A 25,593-nucleotide genomic window follows, 5' to 3' on the forward strand; every position below is an offset into this window, starting at 1 on the left:
GTCAGGGTGAGGTTGGCAGGCATGCTTAGGAATTTGCTTCTGATCCTTGGGAAGCAGGACAGGACTCTACTGCTCACCCATCCCCTGTCCCACTTGGCTCTTCCGACCCTCCTCCTGGTGCTCCCCACCCTCAGGACTCCTCTCCCAGAGGCCCCCAGCTCTCGCCACAGAGCTGTGTGGTCCAGACCCTGCCATTCCCGTACCTCCAGGGACACTGCCCCAATCCATCCACTCCTGGACCCGTCTGCAGGAAAATCAACCTAAGGTTTTGTAGCACAAATAGGTCTCCCCATTCATTCCAAGTAGCAAGTGCATTTTCTGGAAATACCGTGCTTGAATCCAGCATGATGGGTCGTAATGGTGGATGGGAGAAGATTGAGGAGAGAGGTCCTGGGGACCATCCCACCCCCCGGGAGCTGGCTCTCTCTGCAGGAACTGTATCTGGTTCCATAGCATGCCTTCCAAGCTCCCAGATAGATTTTTAAATCAACTTTATTGAAGTATAAGGTCGGTACAATAAACTGTATCTGTTTAAAGTGTACAATTTGAGGAGTTCTGGCAGGATACACCCCTGTGGAACTCCCTGCTCAATCAAGCTACAGAACATTTCCATTCCATTTCCATTCCTGCCCCCCCCGCCACCCGCCCCCGCCCGAGAGATTCCTTCTGCTCCTTTTCTCCACCCCGGCTCCCAGGCAGCCACTATGCATCCACTCTGAGATATAGTTGGAAATATTTTTTTTCTGTATTCAGTTTGAGTTCTGGCATGCCCTGGACAGTGATGGAGAAAGTCTATTTGTTTTTTAAAATGTACACATGTACACGTAGTCACCAGAAACCACTCTTGTGGCTTCAGCCATGCAACAAACAAATAAATTCACCCCAAAGCAGTTTTGAATCAACAGAACCCATCTCTCTGTCTCCTGGGTAGAAGGTGGATAAACTGCATTTTTCATTTAGCAATGGTTTTCTACCCTCACTAGGCCTGATTTTAAAGTGATAAGAAAGACCCTTAATATGAAAGCCATTGCAAGCCATGTTTTTATTGACAATCTGATAGATTTTGCCGTGTTCCAGAGTTATTCCACAATTATTTGGCTGTTTTTTGTTTATTTGGCTATAACCTGCATATTTGAGTTTTCCCTCAAGGCTGTTAAATGTGGGTTAATAGTTTTATATGCCTCTTAGATCATTTCTAATAGAAAATTCCTTTTTCTCCTAAATGAGAATTAACTGTATTTGAGCTCAGAGGGTTTTTTCCTAATGCATTAGGGTTGTGGATAATGACATTTATTTCTCATGGGCCCAGCAGCTAAATCTAGAATAATCCCATTCAATTCAAAAGATATTTATAGAGCTTTTGCTCTTTGTGAGATACTTTTCTTGGTCCTTGTGCTATATAACAGTGGGTAGGATGCTGCGGTACTAAAACAACAATGACAAAAATCTGTAACAGGGAAAGACATATTAATATTACACAAGTATGTAAGCTGAAATAGATCACATGGTGGGGTGGCTTTGTGGAATGAAGCGAGATGGGGTAGGGGTAGGGTGGGGCTATAATTTATTCAAGGAAGACTGTTGGCTCTTTTTGAGAAACTGCAAGTCATCTGTCAGACTAAGCCGAGAATCAAAGAGTTAGAACAAAAGGTGAGTTGGGGACCTGTAGTAGAAGATCATGGTTACAAGTTTATTCATAAATCCGTGGGCATTGGGAGCCATTGAAGGTTGAGGCAGGGAATGATAGAATCTGAATTTGCAGGATTGGGAAGGCCAGATGGAAATTGTGAAGGGTTGGAAGGAGGACCAGTTACAAGCCTAGTGCAGCAGTTCAGTTCCCAGAAGAGTCTTAGCGGGATGTTAGGAGGAAATATATGAGAAATTGGCCCTTCTTATCTGTGCTTCTGAATCTGCAGATTGAACCAACGGAGAATCACGTAGTACATATTTCTTGAAAAAAATCCATGTGTAAGTGGACCTGCCTAGTTCAAACCTGTGTTGTTCAAGGGTCAACTGTATAAACAAGAGAATTGACGTTCACATAAAAACTTATACAGGACTGTTCATAACAGCATAATTTATAATAACCCCAAAGTGGAAACAGTCCAAACATCCATCCCCTGGTGAATGGACACACAGGATGATCCAGAGGAGGTTGGACTCTTCCATGCCTTGAAGGGAGGCACCAGAGAATATGGATCCACGTTGTCCCAAAGACTGGAGAGGAGGTGACTGGGAGCTGGAAGAATGGAAGGAGACATTATGGAATGGAGAGAATTGTGTTGAGCTCTAGGAGAGTTGAAGCCAGAAAGTTCTAGAAGGAGCCCAGTAACTAACATTTCCAGGCAGGGAAACAGCTGAAGCAAAGCCCTGGAGGCAGGAAAGCAAGTTGGACATGCAGAGGATGGGGAGCGGAGGTCCTTACAGAAGGAGCACTAGGGAGTGGGGAGTGGTGGGGCTGGACTAGATGGGCTCTCAATCCAGGACTGGGGAAACTGGGGGACCTGGTGGATGTCAGGTCTCAGCACTCACCACCTTTCCCCTGACCCTGGCCCCTTGGCCAGGCCAGCAGAGCCCATTCTTGTGGCCTCCTTGTATGGGTTCCCGGTGTGAGAAACCACCTTCCCCCAGAAAAGAAATCCCGCAGGGCCCTCCTCACCTGGAGCTGGATATGTGGCCTTTTGCAGGTCCCAGAAGTGTGGGTCTTATTGTTTTCATGTCCTAAAAGACTTCAGAAAGGAGAGCTTCTAACTCTCAGTGGCATTTAGCTTCACTCTTTAAACATCTGGGTCACAGATATGCTCAGTTAATTAATGTTCTTAGCGCTGCTCACGTGCCTGCTGGGTAATAGATTGATTCATAATTTCAATAAGCAGCTGTGTATATCTTTCCCCTGAACATAAAGGCAGCTTGCTGTCATTCGTCACTTTGCATTTGATGAATTTAAACACATTCAGAGAGACATTGTTGAAGGAGGGATGGGGCAGGGCTTCTGATTTTTTTTTTTTTTTTTTGTACCATTTTGCCTCTAACAGTTATTCTGATTTGGAACTAATTTGGATTTAAAACACATGTTAACCACATCTCTCTCGCAAGGGCATGTAATAAACTCCTGTCACTTGTTCCTGAGGGGATCAGGCAGGCTCCCTTTGGGGATCAGAACAGAGGGTTTCTGAGCAGCTTTCACCAGAAGAGAGAGCCCCTGCAGAGCATCTTATCCCCTGATGAAGCACTTGTGTCCTGGGACAGAGCTACTTTTCTGCTCCATTCCTGGCCAGAAATGCCCAGGCTCTCAGGAACCCAGGAGCATCCGAGAGGAGGTCCCTCTGCTGCTCACCTGCTGGACCAAGGCTGCCAACCATCAAATCTCTGGAGACCCAAGGATAAAAGCCAGGCCCCGGCCAGGTGACCAGATGTCTTCATGCCTGTTTCCTCTTCTTTGATATGGGAAGGGTAATAGCACCTACCTCACAGGTTATTGTAGAAATTACATAATTTATTCTCTGTACCATGCTTAGAAATGGGGCAGAGTATGCCTCCAATACATGCTGGCTGGTAATTTTATTTTGTAATGGATTAGGCGTCCGTTGTATATTAATAATGATCATCACTCCTGCTCTAGCCACTCCATAGGATCATGGGAATGAACATGAAGATTGTATTTGCCTCTCGCCAACCTGCCCTGGAATCATCTCAGTGGGAATACAGCCCCATCCTTGTATTCTCAGTGCCTGTCCCCATCCTGGGCACATAGAGGACTCTTCAAGACATGTCTGTGGAGTTTAAAGGAATAGCTGTGGCTGCATTTTGTAAATGATGATATTCATCACATTTGTAATGTGCTCATGCACAAACATGTTCGGAGCCCTTGGTCTGTGATTGTCTCCTAGGAAGAATGAAATAAAGTGGACACGATCCCTGCCCCAAAGGAGTGTGAAAGACAGGTGACTGTATTTGTTCAAAAGTTGGAATACAGGGTTTTAAACAACATGGGCAGTCAGGAGAGGCCAAGGCACCAAACTAGTATGGACTCACAACTAGTTGTGAGAAGGATTGTCAGGCAATATCATCTGTGTATCAGATAGCTATTGCTGCATAACAACTACCCCAAAACTTAGTGGCATAAAACAATATGCATTTATTTATAATTGCTTACAAGTCTATGGGTCATCTGGATGGTTCTGTAATCTGGACCAGCCTCAGATGACTTGGGTTGGACTCGTTCACGCATCTCCCATCAGCCAGCAGCTCGGCTGAGGGCTGCCTGATCTACCATGACCTCATCCACTTGTCTGGTGGTTGACTGGCTGGTTGTTTGGACCACGTGGCTATCATCCTTTAGCAGGCCATCCTGGACTTACTGCCATGGTGGCGGTAGGGTTCCAGGAGGGTGGAAATATGCAAGGTGTATACCAGCAACAGACGCATCCCCCTTTCTGCTACATTCTGTTGGCCAAAGCAAGTCACGAAGCCAACCAGTATTCAAGGATGAGGAAACAGACTCCATTTCCTAATAGAAATTGCAGCAAAGTCATATTGCCCAGGGTGCATAGAAAGATGTGGCCGTTTTGGGAGTCTACCCAATGCTACCTAACATTTGTTGCAGTACATGGAGCATGGAGCAAGCACCAGGACGGGGTTGTGCATTTAGGGTGTTTCTGCCTTTTCATCATTAGAAATAACATTGCAATAAATACGCTGTACATAAACTCTTTTCTTCGTTTTATTGATATAACTGACGTACAGCACTATATAAGTTTAAGGTGCACAGCATATTTCCATACATCATGAAATGATAATCACAGTAAGTTTAGTGAACATCCATCATCTCTCCTGGGTACAAAATTAAACAGAAAGAAATTTTTTTTCTTGTGATGAGAACTCTTAGGATTTACTGTCTTAACTTTCATATATAACATACACCAGTGTTAATTATATTTATCATGCTGTACATTACATCCGTAGTACTTATTTATATTATAAGTGGAAATTTGTACCTTTTAGCTGCCCTCATCCAATTCCCCCTCCTCCCCACCCCACTACATAAACTTTTGTTCACAGTTCTAATTATTTTCTTGGGATAGATTTTTTTTTCTTTTTTCTTTTCTTTGGCCACACCTCATGGCTTACGAAGGGATCTTAGTTCCTCCACCAGGGACTGAACCTGGACCCTCGGCAGTGAAAGTGTGGAGTCCTAACCACAGGACCACCAGGGAATTCCCAAGATTTTTTTTTTTTCTTTTGCGGTACGTGGGCCTCTCACTGTTGTGGCCTCTCCTGTTGCGGAGCACAGGCTCCGGACGCGCAGGCTCAGCGGCCATGGCTCATGGGCCCAGCCGCTCCGTGGCATGTGGGATCTTCCCGGACCGGGGCACGAACCCGTGTCCCCGGCATCAGCATGCGGACTCTCAACCACTGCGCCACCAGGGGAGCCCTCCCAAGATTTTTTAAAGTAGATTTATTGGGTCAAAGGAGAGAAACATTTTAAAAGCACACTGCTTATATTTTGCAATTCCTTTTTGAAAGGTAGTAATTTACCCTCCCTCCAGCCCATCTTAGGCTCACCTTGACAAAATATAAATAATCTCTTTTTTTAAAACGTGGTGTCTCATTGTTTTGATTTTTTATTTATTTTAATACCTAGGAGGTTGAATGCTTTTTCATATGCACGTTTCTAATTCAGTGAACTGATTCTTTGGGCCCTTTTGCAGCAGGGTAGATTTAATTAATCCTGGTTTACAAATGAGGAGGAAACGGATGCTCAGAGAGGTTAATTGACTTGTTCAAGGTGGCCCAGCCAGCTGGAAGCAGAGCCAAGCTTTAGAAATCAGATGCCCCGCTTTTTCACTTATTCCTGCTCCCTGCGTTGTTGAACAGAAGGTCAGACTCCTGAAACATTGACCGAGGACATGCTTAGAAGGAAATCAGGGAGTGGCCCAGGGAATCTGTATCCAGGCTTAGCAAGCTGTGGGCTTCCTGGACAGGGCGCCCCTGTGAGTTGGGTGTGTGTGTGGATGTGTGACAGGCCTGTGAAGGTGGCCGGGACTGCAGCATGGACAAAGTCCTGGGTGACCCATGTGTCCCTCGTGGTCTCACCTCTACCTTCCGTGGCCCTGCCGCTCTGCTCTCTCTCCAGCTGGCCCGCTACACCAAGGAGGGCTTCCTGCACCTGGGAGCCCTGGGGACCACAACGCTCCTCCCTGACACCCGCTGCCTGGTGGACAACTCCAAGAGTCGTCTGCCCCAGCTCCTGGACTGCGACAAGGTCAAGAGCAGTCTGTACAAGCGCTGGAACTTCATCCAGGTAAGTGCTCCACGGACAGGCCTGGCAGCCCAGAGCACGTGAGGTTGCTGCGAGCTCCCCCGGGAAGGGCGGCCAGCAAAGTGCAGCCCAAGGGCTCCCAGCTCAAGGCTAAGCACATGGACTGCTGCACGTGTTCAGGTGGAATCACTGGGGCCTTTCCCCGTGAGACAGCCTTCAGGATCCCTGCAGCAGCGCTAGGCTGGGCTGGGCTCTGCTACATCTCAAGAGGGAGTTCGGGGTGATTTCTCTGGAATCTTCTAAATGCCAGAGGGATGGAGAAAGTCAGATTGAGACTATCCTGGGCAGTCCCCCATCCTGACACCATCCCCTACCAATGCTTTCACCTGGTTCAGCCACTCAGACTTGGCGAAGCTTATTTATTTTCTGACTTTAGGGTTTCCAGAGAAGGCCCAAAGCCCCAACGATCCCTCCCCACTGGGCACAGAATTTTGGTGGGGTCGTTCCCCAAGAGGGGCCATGTGCCGGGCACTATGGTGGTTAAGTCTCTCTCTCTCTCTCTCTCTCTCTCTCTCTTTCTCTCTCTCTCTCCCCCCCTCCCTCTCTCCCTGTCTCTGTATCTCTGTCTCTCCCTGTCTCTTTGTATCTGTCTCTCTCTGTTTCTATCTCTGTTTCTCTCTGTCTCTCCATCCTTGTCTCTGTCTCTCTCTGTTTCTTTGTTCCTGTCTGTCTGTCTCTCTGTTCCCGTCTCTGTCTCTGTCTTTCCGTCTCCATCTCTCTGTCTCCTTCTCTATCTGTCTCTTCTCCCTCTCACCCCCACGTGCTCCCAGAATGGCGCCGTCATCAACAAGGGCACAGGGCGCTGCCTGGAGGTGGAGAACCGAGGCCTGGCTGGCATCGACCTCATCCTCCGCAGCTGCACGGGACAGAGGTGGACGATTAAGAACTTCATCAAGTAGTGGAAGGAGCTGGGGCCCTCGGAGCCTGGCCCCCAGGACAGGGTCTGCATCCTCTGGACCAGCCACGCTGGGAGAGAAACAGCACGGAGTCGGCAGGTGCTCAGTGGGCCTCCCGGGGCTTCTCCAGGGCAGCCTGGGGCCCAGATGGAGACACTGCCTCTCCATCAGGCATCCAGCTGCCTGAGGCTCACGCACCCTGGCAGAGCTCCCTGACCCTTCTCTGGGAGCACAGGAGCCGTGTATTCTGCAGCCTGGATACGGACCTGGTACCGAGGAGTGACATCACATCTCCTCCTGTTCTTCTTCTCATTCACTTGCAGGACTGGGACAGGCGGGAGCCCCTCCTTTTTCTCATCTCTCGTAGCAGCAGCAGCAGCTTCTGAATTCCACCCGAGCCCTCAACAAAGTGGAGGGGGGGTGGGTTCTGGGCCACAGCCTAGCTCCCCATCCTCTGAGGAGGCAGTGAGGCCCTGAGACTCAGTGTCCCCCGGGTTGCTTCTGCCCAGACGCCTGTTCACAGCCCAAGATCGCCAGCCCCCAAACCTTTCCAGCAGGTGGCCTTGGACTTTTCTGGACCCCACCCCCGAGATGACCTGGAAGGAGCTGTTGCTTCCACGGTCACCTGGGCACTAGGATCCTATGTGCCTGGACCAGCTCTTCCATGTATGTCGTCAGCAGGGAGCCAGAGAGCACGTGTGGTGGTCTCAGCTGTGAGGGCCCCCAGGCTGGAGCCGGGCCCATTCTGCTCTGCCTGCCCAGGGGCCGGGGAGCCCGGACTCACAGTGGCTACCGCAGCGGGGAGAGCAAGCAGCCCCCATCTGGAGCTTAAGGACTGACGTCAGCACAGCATAGGGGCCCAGGACCCTGGAGGATGCTCTCGTGTCTCCCTGTGCTCTGCCAGCTGACAGGGAAGAAGGCAGTCGAGTCCCCTCTGAAGAGTAATAACTTTTTTCTGATTGCCCTCTGGTTAGGGTGCACTTATAAATCAGAGTTAATATATGGACGAGTGTGCATGCGTATGAGGGTGTGTGCCTGGTGGGGCGAGTGTGCTGCTGCCTGTGCGTGCGTGCATGGTGCGTGTGTCTGGGCGTGTGCGTCTGAGTGCACGGTAGAGCAGACGTAGAGGTGTGGCCTTGGACTTGTCGCATTACTGCCAGCCCAGACCAGGTCAAGGATGCTGAGAAGCTTGCGGGGGGCGGGTTGGCCAGCAGAATGTGACAGGGCTGGCGCCCCAGATGGAAGGGTGACCGTCTGCCAGTTCCCATGTGTCTCCCTCATGCTGTCCAGCCAAGCCCTGCCCAGAACCAGACCCCATACCTGCCCAGTTTGGGGTTCACAGTGTCTCATTTGGTGGCTTCTTACCGGTGATCATCTCCCCCTTTGTGAAATAAATACACATGAGCACTTCCCAGCTCAGCCTCGTTTGCTTTTTGATTCTTCCAGATCCGGGGCCAGGAGGCATTTCCTGGGACGTGGCAAGGGCTTCTGGTTTATTAAAGGCAAAGAGCGTTCACTTCGTGGAGTGGGGACACGGCCAGCTTGGCCTTGCTCTCGCATCCCCCCAAAGCAGGACAGAACTTGACGTGGGACACCTGCTTGCTAACCCCCTGTTGACCCCAGATTAAAAATGTCAGGTAGGTGCAGAAAGCTGCGATGGAGAAGAGGGCCGTGGGCAACCTGGCCAAGCGTCCTGACCCGCCTCTTCATGCTGCTGGCAGCCACTCCCATCTCTCGAGACCAGAGAGCCCATAGTGGAAGCCGCCGCCCCTTCTATTCATGGAGAAGCGAAATCCAAAAAGATGGCAGGCCTTCTGCCCTGGAAATGAGCCTGGAAGGAAACGGGCTGAAGTCCCCTGGGCATTGACAGCCCCAAGTCTCTTCCCTCCCAGGAAGCCAAGAAGATCCGGCTTGTTCGGTGTAACCCAACCCACAGACATGCATGTCAACTGCCCTTTGGGGGGACTCTTTGAGAATCGGGGTCCATGAGCACAGATGGAAAATTCTGCTGTTTGGTGAGGAAGAGTTCATCAAACTTAAATATCAGATCCTCGGGGTAACTATGAAGCCAAAGAGTCAAGGGTCTGCCGGTCCCCCGCGGGGTCAAGGGGGCCTTAGGTCGCATTCCAAGGCAGTGCTTTGAGGAGCAGTCCTGCCCAGACTGAGCCATTCTCCTCCTGTGTGGGTCTGAAGGTAGAAGCTCAAAGAAGGCAAATATTTCATTTTACCGTTAGCTGAGGCTCTGAGCCCAAATCCCCCTGAGGTACTCAGTGGGCCCCTGTGGGATCCTTCATCCTCCAGGAAATGGGCCAAAATGGCCTCGGACCAGAGAAGCCGCAAGACCTGCTCTGTGTTCCCCAGCATCCAAACTCACATCGCCCTGATGGAGTTGGAACCCCACCCTCTGACTTGTTCACTGCGCTTTGGGCTCATTTCTATTCCTAAGGCTGCACCCCTAGCATACAGACAGCAGGAAGTGCCCTGGAGTTTTCAAGAGAGAAGCGCTGCTTTTCTTCAGGGCCACAAGGCAGCAGGCAGGATGTTTGGGTTTGCTTGTTTAGACGACAGGGATGAGGGTGCTGGTTTAGGGCCATGGAGGGCTCTCAGCCTCCAGGCACAGCACATGTGCTGCAAATCCTGGCTCTGGCCCTTGCTTCCAGCATCCAGGAAGCCTGGGCTGTCTGTTCATATCAGCACTGGTTCCTCCCAAAGGCCAGAGCCTGAGGCCAGCATCTGGGTCAGCATCCTCATTGTCCCACAGCATCCCAGGGGCCCTGAAGGCTTGGGGGTGGCAGGCCAGCGGCCAAAGCAGAGAAGAGGAATTAACTGTAGCCAGAGAGGGAGGAGAGAAAAGACAAGCAGGGCCCTGGGGGAGCCTAGGGTCTCCGTGCTTTAGGGGAATTTGGAAGTTCCAGAGACCCATAACTCTGCATATCTCAGGCAGCAGGCTCCAAGCATCGGGCTTGAGTCCTGACAAGCTTTGTGCATCTCCCTCCATCCATGCGGTCCCGTCACATAGGTGCTTCCCGCTCTCCTGTCTGGTGGCCATTTCCTTCTCTCTCATTTTTTCCCCCTCAATTCATATGGCAAAAAAAAAAAAAAAAGAAAAAAATCACAGATGGTATTCCTGATCCATGTCCAAACCATCAAAGCTGACGCCTTTGAATGTTTTATTTCTCAAATGTGTTCTTTATACTGATTCTGGGGGCTACAGAAGAAGAAACCGAAAGGACAGAGAAAGGTCAGTTTGGGCCAGAAGTCATCATCATAAGCCACTACTCCAAACCCTTTGACTTGGGTTTCTGAAGCCATGTTTTTTTTATCTGATATTTTTTCCATTATTCTCAAAGTATCCCTGTTTCACAAAGGGCAGAAGTCAGGCCTGGGCAGAGCCGATGACCCGCACACCACTGGGCTGTCCGGTGATCGGTTGTTCCTGATTTGTATGCAATCTCTCCTCCTTCCACTTTGCTTTCAAGGGCTGCTCTGAGAAGAGCTGAGTGTCAGCAGCCCAGGGATGGACTGGGGAGGAGCTCGGAGCCTGCACGAGGAACCAGGTGGTCCATGAAGCCTGGAAACGGCCAAGGGGCCGGAAGCAGGTTCCCAATCCCCACTCATTGCCAGCGTGCCAGCCTCTTGTTTTGATTTGAGCTCCAGATGAGCAACTGGGCTGGCAGATCAGCAGCTCCTAATCAGCTGCCTCTTCCCCTCGCCTGAAGCACAAATCCCTGGGTCTCTCGGCTACTCTGCTTTCTTACTTAGGCAAGTTTCCAAGACCTACATATAGGGACAGGCGGCGGGCCCCGAACTCCAGAGGTTTACTTCAGTCCAGTTCAACAAATATATTTGGACACCTATTCTGTGGTTTGCTTTTTAAGACTTCCTGGAAGGAAGGAAGAGAGAGGGGGAGAGAAGGAGGGAGGGAGGGAGCAAAAGAAGGAGGAGCTAAAACATATTGAGCAATTGCAAGGCACCATGATGAATAATGAGTATCATGGTATTTACCCTTTAAAGCTTATATTTGAAAGAAGAAAACAGACACAATATATTGGGCTTCCCCACCCCTGGAGCTGGGGCAGTCATGAGATGGGGTCTATGCCTATCGGTCTAAATGGGGTTCTTGGTGTGTTAGCAGATTCCAGTGTTCTTTCCCCAAAGAGGCTCCAGCCAATGGGTAGCTCTTGCAAGTGTGGCTCCCAGCTTAACTTCCTCTGCTGCTTATTGATGTGGGCCCCCAACACTGTCCAAACACAAAAAACCAAGATGAGGAAGCGAGAAAGCTAGACAGGCATCACTGATGCAGCTGCTCGTTCCGGGACCCTGGAAACTGTCAGGCTCGCCAGTGATCATCATCCTTAATAAATGGTCGGGGGTTCCTGTTACTCCAGGGTCAAAATACCATCTAATCCACTCTCCCACTGGATGCCCATCCACCAGTCCGCTATCGGCTTGATAAACTCTACAGACAGCTAGTTCTAGGGCAGAAACCCTCTTTCTGACGGTGAACCAAACAAGGTCTGAATATCAGCAACTTCTTCCCACTGTCCGGCCCTCTGGAGCTCTGAAAACAAGATTAACTGCCTGTTCAAATCTACCTTGCACTTGGGCTTCCCTGGTGGCACAATGGTTAAGAGTCCGCCTGCCGATGCAGGGGACACGGGTTCGTGCCCTGGTCCGGGAAGATCCCACATGCCACGGAGGGACTGGGCCCGTGAGCCATGGCCGCTGAGCCTGCGCGTCCAGAGCCTGTGCTCCGCAATGGGAGAGGCCACAACAGTGAGAGGCCCGCGTACTGCAAAAAAAAGAAAAAAAGAAAAAAATCAACCTTGCATCTTAAGTCAGGGCCCCTCCTTGAAGCTTTAATGCTGCTGGTTGTAACTGAGAGAGAAACAACCTATGTTCCCTTGACGACAGCTTTATCATGGACAGAATTCATCTTTGCCACCTGGTGAAATGGTTCACTGTCTTGGCTAGGCAGCCATGATCCATTTGCCACAGGCTACGGGGCTCTGTGGTACCCCCTTATCCACGGGGATATGTTCCCAGACCCCTAGTGGATGCCTGAAACTACAATAGTACCAAGCCCTATATATACTGTTTTTCCTACACATACATAGCTTTGACAAAGTGTAATTCATAAATTAGGCACAGTAAGAGATTAACAACAATAATGGTAACATAGAACAATATACTGTAATAAAAGTTGTGTGAATGTGGTCTCTCTCTCTATTTCTTATTGTACAAATGTAATGCCCTTTCCATTTTAAGTAAGCACTTGTCACACTGTGGCCATAACTTTTGTAGTTGGACGTGCGGCAGCAAATCTAGCTCAGATTTCTTTTTCCTTCTTCACAATTTCACAGATAGAAGATTCCTTCTCACTGCAGATCTTAGTAACCTCAACATATGATTTTTTTCTTTCCTTATTAAGTGGAGAAGTTTCACCTTTCACCTAAAGGAAGCACTTCATGGCACAGCCAAATTGGTCAGAGTGAGGCTGAGAGATTCTTGGTGAAATTTATCAATTTCAGCTGGACTAATCTTTTCACCAAATATGTAGTTCATGGGTAGCTAACATTATGAACCCTCCCTCAGCCCCGGGAGTCTGGGCTTGCATCCAGTGTGGGATCCAGCTTTGAACAGCAGGAAAAGCAGAGCTTTCAATGGTCCCATCCAACAGGCACTGGGCAAGGTTTGAGCATCAGCAACTTCAGATGCTGAAATTTCTACAGAGGCCTGGGGCACCATCCTTGGTTAGTTATAAGGCAGGTTTATAATCCAGCCATGCAGATAACAAACAAGAATGTACAGGCTGCCATATATACAATGAAATATTACTCAGCCATGAAAAGGAAAGAAAATGGGTCATTTGTAGAGACGTGGATGGACCTAGAGTCTGTCATACAGAGGGAAGTAAGTCAGAAAGAGAAAAACAAATATCGTATATTAACGCATATATGTGGAATCTAGAAAAATGGTACAGATGAACCTATTTGCAGGGCAGGAACAGAGACACAGATGTAGAGAACGGACATGTGAACACAGTGGGGGAAGCGGGGTGGGATGAATTGGGAGATTGGAATTGACATATGGGAGGGAAGTCCAAGAGGGAGGGGATATATGTATATATATAGCTGATTCACTTAGCTGTACAGCAGAAACTAACACAAAGTTGTAAAGCAACTATACCCACCCCTCAAAAAAAAAAAAAAGAATGTATAGGCTGCTCTGCTTAAAACTTTCCCCAGACTCTTTTGCCCTTGAAAACACACAAAAAAGAACGAAAGTTCCCCGTCCTGGCCCAAGTCACCAAACCAAGTTTCTGGTGCCCAAATTCATGTCTCCGAATTTCTCTGCATCATTCCAAGTCCCGACCTCTCTAATTCAGTATTCCAGATACTTGAGTAAATGTTTGCCTGGACATTTGCTCCTATGACCAAAGCTTAGAAAACGAAGATTATTTCACTGCACAGTTGCAGAGTGCCTCCGAGACCCCCTTGGACATGCATCCCACCACTCTGCTATTTATACCCACATCTTAGATGTTCTTTGAAGAGTGTTCCCCACCTAGTGTCAACGTGGAAATCAGAGGAAAGTTCTGGTTCCCATGTGCACTGAGAATGCATTTCCTTTCCACTGTTTTAGAATTCAGAGTCCCTTTGTCCCCAGAAGCCCAACCCTAACCCACCACAAATTTGTCCAAATTAGTGAGGTTCTAAGTCTGTCTTGGGGCTGTTTCTAGAATTCTTTTTGAAGGTGGAATTGCTGCTCTGGCTCCTGGAGAGAACATGTGTTTCTTTCTGGAGCATTTCTGTGAGGTTCTGCTCAGTAACCAGCACGGCGCTAGGCTCGAAGCAGGCAGGGCACAGGGGAAGTCAGCTCTCTGCAGGAGCCCAGGGCAGAAGAGTCCAGAAACTCCTGCTTCCCATCCACCTTGTGCTCAGGTGGTCCACAGCCTGACTCTGACCCTGACCCTGACCCTGATGGAGAGCCTCTGCTCTCCTGGGCTCTCCCAGTGCACGTGACAGTCTCCCAGAGGTGTCATATTAGACAGAGTCCAGCTCTTGACAGCTGTGAGATAAACATGCTTGATGACAGATCAGTGGAAGAAAGCTGCCATCTCTGTGGAGGAAATAGTCTGTGCTTTGGGTCGTCATAGTGGGAAGTTTGTTGTTGTTCTTCGGTTTTGGTTTTGGTCTTAAGTTTTTGGGTTTTGAGTTATCTGCTGTTTAAAGACCTTTCTTACCCCAAAAGAACTATCCAGAAGGGTGAGGAAGTTTCCCACTGGTACCTAGATACTGGCAAAGCTGAGTGCGGGCAAGTGTTTCTCTCAAACACAGGGAGGTTTTGTGTTTTGGTTTTGTTTTGTTATCTTTTTGTTTTTACTGCTTTCCCTGGATTTCCATTGTTGGTGGGCCAGTTTCCTCATCAGGCTGGTGTTAACTGCTGATGCGGGTGGTGGGGAGGATTTGCTTGGCAGGACAGGACCAGCCTTGTGCCTGGGAGTGGGGCACAAAAGTGTCATCATCACCATAGTTATAACAGCCACCTTTATCTGAGCACGTGCTGTGTGCAGGCCATAGGCAAAGGCTTTTACAAGCACCCCCTCTCTTAATTTTCCCAACGACCTCCTGGCCAGTACTATTATTTTCCCTTTATAGGTGAGAACACTGGGGCTCAGAGAAATAGAACATGTAGCAATGTCCCAGAGTCTGTAAGGGGCAGGTTTGCGATTCAGACTCACGCAAAAACACTTGTTCATGATCATTAGGCAACACTACCTGTCCAGCAGCTTTGCTCCAAGCCCTCTGTTCTAGCATAAAAACCTCGGATAAGACAGGAGGAGGCTGGCTAAGCAGTTACAGGAATATGCCTAGGTTCTCTGCCATGGATGTTTGCATGAGAGCGGAGCAGAGAGTCACCAACTTCATTTCACATGTCCCCGGGCCCTCGAGCATCTTGATCCCTGGGAGGCAGCCGCTGACTCACAACAGCCAGTGCTGACTTAGGCTCCGCCTCTTGCCCAGACTTCTGCTTCCCTCTGGTCAGCTTGAAGTGGCAATACATATATACTTTAAGGTGAAAAAGGAATGGCAGGATCTGTCTGAAATGGTTCAAAGAGCCCTCAGCAAGCTAGGAAAATAGTCTGACTCAAACTGGAGCAAAAATTTTAGGGGTAAGTTACAAGTGAATTGAAGGTTGATTAGAGAAAAATAATAGAGATAAGTAATAACAAGAGGAAAATAACATCAAGAATCCCACCATCCAACCTAGAGATTATCATACTAAGTGAAGTCAGAAAGACAAATACCATATGATATCACTTATATGTGGAATCTAAAAAGAGAAAGACAAATACCGTATGCTAATACATATATATGGAATTTAAGAAAAAAAATGTTATGAAGAGCCTAGGGGTAAGACAGGAATAAAGACACAGACCTACTAGAGAATGGACTTGAGGATATGGGGAGGGGGAAGGGTAAGCTGTGACAAAGCGAGAGAGAGGCATGGACATATATACACTACCAAACGTAAGGTAGATAGCTAGTGGGAAGCAGCCGCATGGCACAGGGAGATCCGCTCAGTGCTTTGTGACCGCCTGGAGGGGTGGGAGGGAGGGAGACGCAAGAGTGAAGAGATATGGGAACATATGTATATGTATAACTGATTCACTTTGTTATAAAGCAGAAACTAACACACCATTGTAAAGCAATTATACTCCAATAAAGATGTAAAAAAAATATGACACAAATGAACTTATCTATGGAACAGAAACAGACTCACAGACCTAGAAAACAGACTTGTGGTTGCTGGGCGGGGAGAGGGATGGATTAGGAGTTTGGGATTAACAGATGCAAACTACTACATACAGAAGGGATAAACAACAAGGTCCTACTGTACAACACAGGGAACTATATTCAGTAACCTGGGAAACCATAATGGAAAAGAATACAAAAAAGAATGTATATATGTGTATAACTGACTCACTTTGCTGTATGGCAGAAATTAACACAACACTGTAAATCATATACTTCAATTAAAATATTAAAAAACATAAGCATTGTCTTATCCAATCATCTCAGGCGCTGGATGCCAGGGTCTGGGAAGTGGCTGTTCATCTGCCGAGGAGCAGCACTGCCACTCTCTTATACTTGGCCACTATTAGCTGTAACAAAGACACAGTGGCCTGGGGACATCCTTCAGCAGAGCCATAAATGTGCAATGATACAGACAGTTTAGTCAATACCATTAATGGCTATTATGGAAAAACCAGTTGGGATTTGGGTCTGGGGAATCTATCTTTCTGCTCCTGTAGGCAGTAAGAGGATGTATTAGAGACTGCCAGTTACCTACCCAATTGCTCTTCTCCTTTGATAAGAGAATCTCAGTATTGCTGTGTGCAACAAGGTGCCCAGCTAAGAAACCACATTTCCCAGCCTCCCTTGCCAATAGGAAATGTTCTTTAAAGAGGCTCATTCAGCTTGGAGATATACCCTTTGGCCCTTGCCCCCTCCTTTCCCTGCTTCCTGGAGCATGGACGTGACAGCTAGAGCTGCAGCAACAATATTATAACTAGAAGGTGACTTTGAGAACAGTGCAGCAAAAAATAATGGTACCTTGGGCTTCTGATAAAGCTATCATACTAACCCTGGGTTGCCTACTTAAAGGTTTCTTTACATGAGAGAAAAATAAAGTGAAAAAGTAAACCTCTTACTTATGCCACAGTTTTCTGGGTTTCTTGATGTATGCTGTTGAACCTAATCTTTACTGATTCAGAAACAAAATTTCTGCTGTTTCAGGAAACCTGATGCAGGATGGTCTAAAATGTCTGGTGCAATGGTTTAACCCTGAAGGTGGAGATGTAGCCTGCTGTAGAAACTTTCTGGAGCTCATCATTTTGCAGATGAGTTAGTAATAAATCAACCACTGCAACATACAAAGACCTATTTGTATGCTGCTTTGTATGAAGCAGGTCAAATGTTCTCTAGAATCCATGACCTGAATACTACCAAGCTGTAAGAGAGAAGAGACTCCTAGGTCTTGATTGGGCGGCATTAGGACACACGGACCAGGATGAGAGGAGAAAGGCAAGAACTTCTCAGTAGATAAGTCTCTGACAATTTCAGTGTCAGGAAAGATGATCTGGAGAAGAAGAGCCCAGGGCCAGGCTCCCTTTGGCCAGAACATAGTGAGGATTTTGGCTGGGTCTATACCACCCAGAGTCATTCTCTCCCAGCTTATAGCCACCATGACTAGATATAGTTCCTAGTCTTTTTTGAACATAGATGGGACTGTGTGAATAAGTTTTCCCCAAGAGAGTGTGAATGGAGGTTATGGGTGCCTCCTTGGGGTTGAGCTTTCATGGAAGTGGGATTGCCTTCACCCTTCTTCCTTTTCCTTTCTGGGCTGAATGCAGACAACTGTGGGATCTTAGGGAACAGTGGAGCCTTACGGTGGAAGGAATCTCAGGCCCTGAATGATTGCATGAAAGAGACCCTCTCATTGACCCCATTGACTTTACTGACCAGGATTGTTTCATTGAGTCCTTACAGGTTCGGGTCTATTTGCTACTGCACTTTAGCCTACCCTAGCTAATACAAGCTCTTTCACATACCGTGTTAGTTATCTACTGCTGCATAGGAAAGGATCCCAAAGCTCAGTCACGTAAGACCGTGCATTTATGATCTCACACTTCCTGTGGGTCAGCTTCTAAAGGCAGCTTAGCTGGGTCCTCTGCTTCAGGGCCTCTCACAGGATGCAGTGAAGATGCTGGCTACTGCTGGAGTAATCTCAAAGCTCAGCTGATGGAAGAGCTCCTTCCAAGATCCACGGTTGTTGGGAGGATTCATTTGGACTGATGGCCTCAGCTCTTTGTTGGCTGGTTGGCCGGAGGCCTCAGTTCTTTGCCACGTGGCCCTCTTTATAGGAAGTTCACGACATGGCAGTTTCATTTGAGCAAGCAAGTGAGAGCACCAGAGAGAAAAAGAACCAGCAATACGGAAATCACAGTCTTGTGTAGCCCAACCTCAGAGGTGAAATCTCATCACTTCTGCCATATTCTGTTTGCTCGAAGCAAGTCACTAGGTCCCGCCCACCCTCAGGGAGGGGATACACAAGGGCCTGGGGGGTGTCAGGAAGCAGCGATCATCAGGAACCATTCAAAATCTGCCCAACACACATATTTAAGTCTCCCAAGAATCCTGCTTAAATCCAGTATTTACTCTGATTTAGTGAGGCCCATTGAAACAAGGAAACTGAGCCCCAGAGAGGTTCTTTAGCTTGTCCAGGGTTACACAGGTCATCAGTGGTAGAGAGAGAACCAGCTGTGTAGGGCCAGCACCTGTGTTTGTCTTCCCACGCCTCCATCTGGGCTTCAGGTGCATCCTACCCAGCACTGAGGCTGCCCAGAAATAGGAAATAGAAATCACTCACCTAGGAGCCTGAAAAAGAGAGGCTGCTCACCCACCACCACCCCTCTACACAGTCCCTGCTTTCATGAGCTGCAGGGTTGGCTCCCAGCCCCAAAGAGCTGCCTGCAGCCTTACGAGGGAATCATGAGGGTGTGTGTGTGTGATTGACAGATTGACAGAGGGAGGGAGGGAGACGGAAGGAGAGAGGCAGAAAGAGACATATATGAAGAGAGGAAACAAGCACAGAATGACAGGAAGAAGTAAACAGTGTTAGAAATAGCAACGAGAGAGACATTCAGACAGAAAGGTGACAAAGAGAGAAAAGAAGAAAAAAAAAGAAAGAGACGTCAGAGAGAGAGCAAGATAAGCAGAGAGTGGGATGGACAGGCAGAGAGAGAAAAAAAAAACAGGGAGTAGAGAGCAGGCTGGTAACCTCCCATCTTTCTTTCAAGGCACATCTTTTTAGGAAAGAGACATGCCAGGTGGGCTCTCCTCGCACCTGCATACCCAGCGCCCCCTGGTGGAAATTTGAGTTCCGTTCCTCAGTGGCAGGGACCCTGCGTCCCCCATACCTGTTGAAAGAACAGAGAATGGTGGGGCTCGAAAGGACAGCGAATTGTTAAGCCGGCCCAGGTTGCCCGTGGCTCGGTCTGGCCCGGGTGTGTGGAGTGGTTGCCAAGGATGGTGGCGCCGTGTGCCGCGTGGGAAGCGGGGAGTTGGTGGTTGGAGGTGTGAAAAGATGCGGTCCGGGCTCCGTAGATGCACCGCCTCCCGTAGGCGGCTCTGAGCGATGCGGCTGCACCCCCTGCCGGCGCCAGACACTGATTTCCGCTGCTCATTTCCTCTGAAACGAGTTAAAAGAAAACCAGGGAAGGTTGTGCCCCTTGAGTGATTCCCCAGGGGGCGGGGAAGAGGAGCGGGTCAGAGGAGACCAGCACAGTCTGGGACCTTCCCCGTGTGCTCTGGCCTCTGGTCTGACAGGTGGTACCAGCCTGGGTTGACCTTGTACCTTCTGACACTTGAGGGCCTGCCAGGGGGTTTTAACGTTTTCCACGCCATGGACCCTTTCGGCAGTCTGTGGAAGCTTACAGACCCCTTCTTAGAATAGTTTTAGAAATGTGTAAAATAAAGTACATAGGATTACCAGGAAACGCACTTATATAGAAATACACAAATGTTATGATATAGAAATATATATATACCATTTTATTAATACATTAAATAAGATGTGATATCTTATCACTGTTACATATAAAGTTGTATGGATATAGATGATATTGTAAGACTTCTGCAACAACTAATGTGACATGAAACTCTCTGTGATTTTTTATTGGTGACAAAGGTACAGGTACTTTTCATCAATTGTGGTTTGTTATCTCCTTTCATAATTAAAGGAAATGCTAAATTTCACTTAGAGGTAAAAGAAACCAAGCGCATCATTCTTTTCTCATCCAAGTTCACAGACTCCCTGAATCCTACACATGGAGCCCTTCGGAGTCCATGGACCTGAGTTTAGGAAGCTGCAGAGATAGAGTTCTTGACCCAATCTCATTTTACCAAGGCACCGCCTGATGCCAGACAGGTTTCTTGGAGCCAAAGCTCCCGAGCGAGTTAAAGGCAATGCAGCAATTCAGTGGATGGACTCCCGCATCACTAAAAATCATAGTAACAGTACACACTTTAGGGAAAAAAAGATTGCCAAAATGTCTTATGTGCCAACACCATGCAGAAGCCTTTATCACATTCAATCTGTCCACCCCAACCTCCATCACCAGCCTAGACAACCCGACAATATCCCAGCAGAATGCTGATTTCCTGGGTCATCACAGCCAGCCTCCAGCCCCAGGTCCCTGAAGGATGCAGGTCAGAAGGGCATCTCTCAGCCTCTGCAGAGGATCTCAGCCTAGAATTTGTTCTGGTAACTGACTCTCCCCTGTTACTCTTTGCTCCCAGGCTTCTCGGTTCTAAATTCCACTTTGCCACACACTGGACCAAAGAGGCTTGCTTATGTCACCTACTTTGATGACTGATTTTCAGCATGTTTCTCTGGTTTGACCTCAGATTGAGCATTTGTCTCATAGACCCTTTTAAACTATAGATAGGAAACACTTTGGTTCTCCTCTTGGACTCATGGGAAGTGGTATAGACTTTCCCATCAGGCTTTGCTGCTGGCAAAGGAAGGTTGTGAGGGTAAGGGATGTTGTTGGTGGCCACCTATATCCCTCAGACCTTCCACATTACTGAGCTCCGGCTGACTTCCCAATGCCAGCATCTCTTTGCCTGGGGGCCTCATACAATTGTGTGTAAATATCCAGCTTCCTCACTCCTTGAGTGGGCAAATTCTGAGAATCTGGGGAAGCCATCCATGCCATTTCCTTGAATCTCCCCCACGGGATTAAACTCCAGTCACCCACAGTGTTGGCTGGCTTTATCGGCTGCCTTCCTGGTTTCCTGCATTTCCCCAAAAAAACTACCTGCACTTGAATCTTTGTCTCAGTGTCTGTTTCTAAGAGAAACCACGATGAGACAAAGGGCTCCATCCTCATGTGGAGAGCTTGTCCCTGGGGAAAGGAATTGTGTTCTGGGGGCACAGTTGGTCCAGAGTCCTTGTATGTTTGAGGAGAATCACAGCTAACCAGCTCCAGCCTTGGACCCCTGACCCAGGCCCTGAAGTCCCTCTTTAGATACTTCGTCAGGGACCAGGTTCTCTTTGGTGGGGTCTTTCTAAAGCTGCCATGTATGGGCTCATCAGCTGAGGACACCAGGGGTGTATCTATGGGTCAGGAAGAGAGTCCCCAGTACTTAAAGTCTGGGCAAAAGAATCTTCCTCCTCTTCCTCCAAGCCCTCAGAGATACTTTCTAGCTAGGTCCTCCCTGCTAGAGACAACCCTCCATGAGTGCGGGACATTACAAAGCCTAAAAGCAGTTGGCTTTAGGCACTTCAGCTAATGACCTGCCATAACTCTCCCCCAAGGCAAAGCAGTAGTTAACATTCCAGAAAGTGCAGGGAAGCGGTGGGTTATCCAGCTGCACAGTGTCCACATCTGTGATCGCTTCCCTCAGACACAACAGATCAATATTTGGGCCACAGAGCAAGGATCCACTCTTGTGGCTATAACCAGAGTCCCAAGGTCATGAGGACTCCAGGGCCCATGAGGGGCCCAGCCAGTTACTCTGTCCACATCTCACGGGAGGACATAGGCAGGAGAACCCTGATCCTCATTAAATTGCTGGTAGGACAGGCGAACAAGCTCAAGAACAGCTCTAAGATGTGGAATCTGAGCCACCAGGGACATCATAGAGTAAACCTCAGGGAGACACTGAAAGATGTCTTGGAAACCCTTCTTGCCTTCAGGGATCCTGCCTGGACGTGAGACCCTCCCTCTTAAAGATTAAGGAGCAAACACTGCAGCAGTGCCATCTAGTGGACAAGAGAGGAAGTGTCACAATTCTCAGAAGAGCCTCTGGGAGCTGAACTCAGGGGCCAGAAAATGCTGACCTAGCCTGCCTTCCTGGTCCTCTTGGCTGGACTAAACTTCAGGGCTCTTCCTGACTCTAGGCCCCTGACCTCTCTTTTCTTGTGCATGGCTCAGGACCACTGCTGACCTCGTGGATGGTCTCAGAGAGCAATCCACCTCCAATAACCAGAAGCGTCTTCAAGGGCACAAGGGTGCCATGCTCTGTGGCCACCTTATCCTGCCTCCAAGCTTATTCTGCACCATTGGTCACTTCACTAATTGCAGGTCCTTACAGTGGTGACTGCAGAGACTTCTGGACTTCCTAGGGGCCCCACCCAGGCCATGGGGAAGAAGCCTCACCTCCTTCGCTGGGCTGGGTGCTATTGCCACAGTGCTCTGGCCACATGTTGGTCCAGGGCACCCTGTGGGTAGTCTGTTTCCCCAAGAAATTCCAAAGCCCTATCTTCTTTGGTTTCTTTCCATTTTTCCTCCATCTCCAAATCTCCCCGACACAACTTTGTAATAGAAAGGGGAAGGGGGCTGCCCTCCCTCCTGGAGAGCAGGACTTCCCTGTACTGGAAGTCACATGAAAGTCTAAATTCAGACCACCCAGCTTTGCTCTTCCTCTGTAAAGCGTGGCTATTGGATCCTAGAAATCCTTTTCTCTGTCAACAAAGCCTACAACTGGGGGTTTCCCTGGTGGCGCAGTGGTTGAGAGTCCGCCTGCCAATGCAGGGCACATGGGCTCATGCCCCGGTCCGGGAAGACCCCCCATGCCGCGGAGCAGCTGGGCCCATGAGCCATGGCCTGCGCGTCCGGAGCCTGTGCTCCCAACGGGAGAGGCCACAACAGTGAGAGGCCGCGTACCGCAAAAAAAGAAAAAAGAAAAAAAAATTGCGATTCCTGGGCCCCATCCCAACCCTACTGGTTAGAAATCCCCTGGACAGGGGCCTGAGAAGCTCTGCTTTTATCAAGTTCTCCAGTGATTCCTATACAAGGAGCCTAGCACTGGCTGGTGAGAGCCAACGGTAGAGAGCACTGTGGGTTGTCCATGGTTCTGGCGGTGCCTGAATGTGTGAGTGGGGGAGGGAGCAGGCTCAGTGGGGAGCAGCCATTCCCTCCAGGCCCCACCTGGGCCACTCTATCAATCAGCCTTGACACCAGGACTGGAGCATCGGTTCTCTGTTCTCTAAACCCACGACGTGGTCTGACCACATGGGTAGCATAAGAGGGCGCATCCTGGACACTCGGGACCTCCATCTCTGATCAGTATGATGAATGGAGTTCTGACCGCAGGTGTGGATTCCTCCGCTGAGAGCTTATTGGAGGCCAAGTGCCCGGGTACTTTCCTCATAGCCCTCATAGGTCCCCTACTTACTCGGTGACCACAAGGTGGCGCTTTTTCTCTTCCGGTGCTTTGTAAAACTACCCAGCACAGCATGGAGTAAGCGTGATCGTCCACGTCCTCACCCCGTAAGGCAGTGTGTTGGGGGTTCCCCAGATCACCCTCGGGTTCGATAATTCACAAGATGAGCTCTCAGGATCCAGAAAAACTGTTATCCTCAAAATTATGTGTTTCTGTTGTTGTTTGTTTTTCAGTGAAAAGATAAAGACAGAAATCAGCAACAGAAAAAAGGCACAGGGGCAGAGTCCATGAGAGACCAGGCCAGGGTCTGGGTGCAGGCAGATGCTGGGCTTACCCTGGCCGGGAGGCTGGCCTGCAACAGACATAGGCGGGGTAGGAGGTCCAGGGCAGTCCCAGCTGACTGGCAGCCACGCAGAGCACGTCCAAGGGCTCAAGCGTGCACCCAGCCTGGTGCCAGGGAGAAAGTATGGCCCTGGCCGTGGCGCACACAGGTATGAGGGCACAGGGTCGCCCTCTGCGATGCAGGCTGCAACAGAGGCGGACCAAAGGTCGTCTTTCTTTGCTTTTGGCTACAGGATTGTGAGAGCATCCCCTGCTGTGATACCTGCTGCCTCCGCCCATCTAGTTCATTTTTTAAATTTTCTGATTTTTTTTAAAGGAAATGTGTTATTATTTAATAAAGATAAAATCTTTCACAGCGTAGGGTCCAAGAGAGTGCAACCCAGCCACAAAAGCCAATAGGAGCAGTGCCAACGGCAGCACAGTGATGGGCTAGGAGTCAGGGGTGCAGGTGAAGACCCTGAGCTGGGTTGGGCCGCCAGCCCCACGGCACAGGCTGCGGGCGGCAGGGAGCACTTCTTGCAGCTAGAGGGCGCCCGGCGGCCGCCGCTGGAGGCTGCTCGCAGGGCGCGGATGGGCGCAGCCGGATTCCGGGGGCTTCGGGGAGCGCAGTGCCTCCTCACCGCCACGGCCCTGCCCTGGCCTCCCGCCTGCCCTCGCGCTCTGGGCCACTCTGGCCAACCCGGCTCCGCCCCTTCTGTGGCCACAATAAGCGGGCGGTGGTCCCCGACTCGCTTCTGCTGGGGCACCTCCTCCGTGCCGCCCTCCGAGTCACACTCTGGGCATTTCTCATGGGGTTGATCCCAGGGCCTCCATACTGGGGCGTTCGGGCCATCTGCTTGATTCTCTGCCCACCCATGGGTTTATGCCTTTAGGGATGACACCTGGGAGAATTGGGGACCCATGACTCGCAAGATGACTCAGAGAATTGCATTCCCCCGGGGCCCTGATGCACCCAGGCTGCTGATGTGGGCAGAAGTCTGTGCCAGTAGACACGGAGGGCCCCTGCCCACCCCAGTCTGCTTTCCATCCTCTGGCTGCCCACTGTCACGCAAGATGGAGAAGCCCCATAGGACCACAGTCCTTACCCCCATCTAAGGGAGCAAAGAGAGGGTGCTGGTAGAGAGCCCTTCCTGGAACTCCAGCAGCCCTGAGAGGCGCCTGCTGTGTCACCACGGGCAGGTCACCCCCTCTGTCCTTCTGCACCTCAGACCCCAACTGTAAAGTCCTAATTTTAGGATGTGATTTTCTAGGTCGTTGGGAAAAACATCTGTGAGGGCAAGCACTGAATAAAGTCCCCCTAGGAAAATAGGGAAGGAAGAAGAGAGGAAGCAAGGGTGAGAGGAAGGAAGTCTTCTGCCAAAACTTCAGGTCTCAGCAAGACACTCATGCCAGGACCTTGGGGACAAAATGGTGAATCTGGCAGGTCACCTTGGTGCCAACTAATGCCTCATGCACCCAGGGCCTCTCCACTCCCTTCTCAGAACTTCCAGAGACAGCCTTGGTGGAGGAGAGAGCAGAGTGACTCAGGGCACCCTCCCAGTCTGGTCTCTGCCATGGATTCCCAGCACCGCCCCTCTCTGGGCCTCAGTTCCCTCATCTGCCAAAAGGGCTCTGTGGTTTTCTACAGTCCCTTTCTGCTGACATTTTAAGTAGTCAAATGGTCCAGGTTCTCAGGCTTCCCTGGTTCAGATTGAAACTGCCTGGGAAGCTTTAAAATCTTATGGCCTGGGCACTCCTCCCCACCCCCACCCCCATTTTGATGTAACTGGTCTGGGGCGGAGTGCAGCATCAATAT

At 49.5% G+C, this 25,593-nt stretch overlaps 1 protein-coding gene across 1 annotated transcript in view; it reads left to right on the forward strand.

Annotated features, from left to right (window-relative positions):
- Positions 1 to 7,221, forward strand: part of GALNT17 (polypeptide N-acetylgalactosaminyltransferase 17) — a 480,774-nt gene extending 473,553 nt beyond the window's left edge. Inside the window, exons 10-11 of the mRNA XM_060077976.1 lie at positions 6,137 to 6,304; positions 7,093 to 7,221. Of these exons, the coding sequence (XP_059933959.1) occupies positions 6,137 to 6,304; positions 7,093 to 7,221 (297 nt within the window). The remainder of the gene's footprint in view (positions 1 to 6,136; positions 6,305 to 7,092) is intronic.
- Positions 7,222 to 25,593: the final 18,372 nt, after the last annotated feature.

This window comes from Mesoplodon densirostris, chromosome 16 (assembly GCF_025265405.1).
Source record: "Mesoplodon densirostris isolate mMesDen1 chromosome 16, mMesDen1 primary haplotype, whole genome shotgun sequence".
NCBI classification, from domain to species: domain Eukaryota; kingdom Metazoa; phylum Chordata; class Mammalia; order Artiodactyla; family Ziphiidae; genus Mesoplodon; species Mesoplodon densirostris.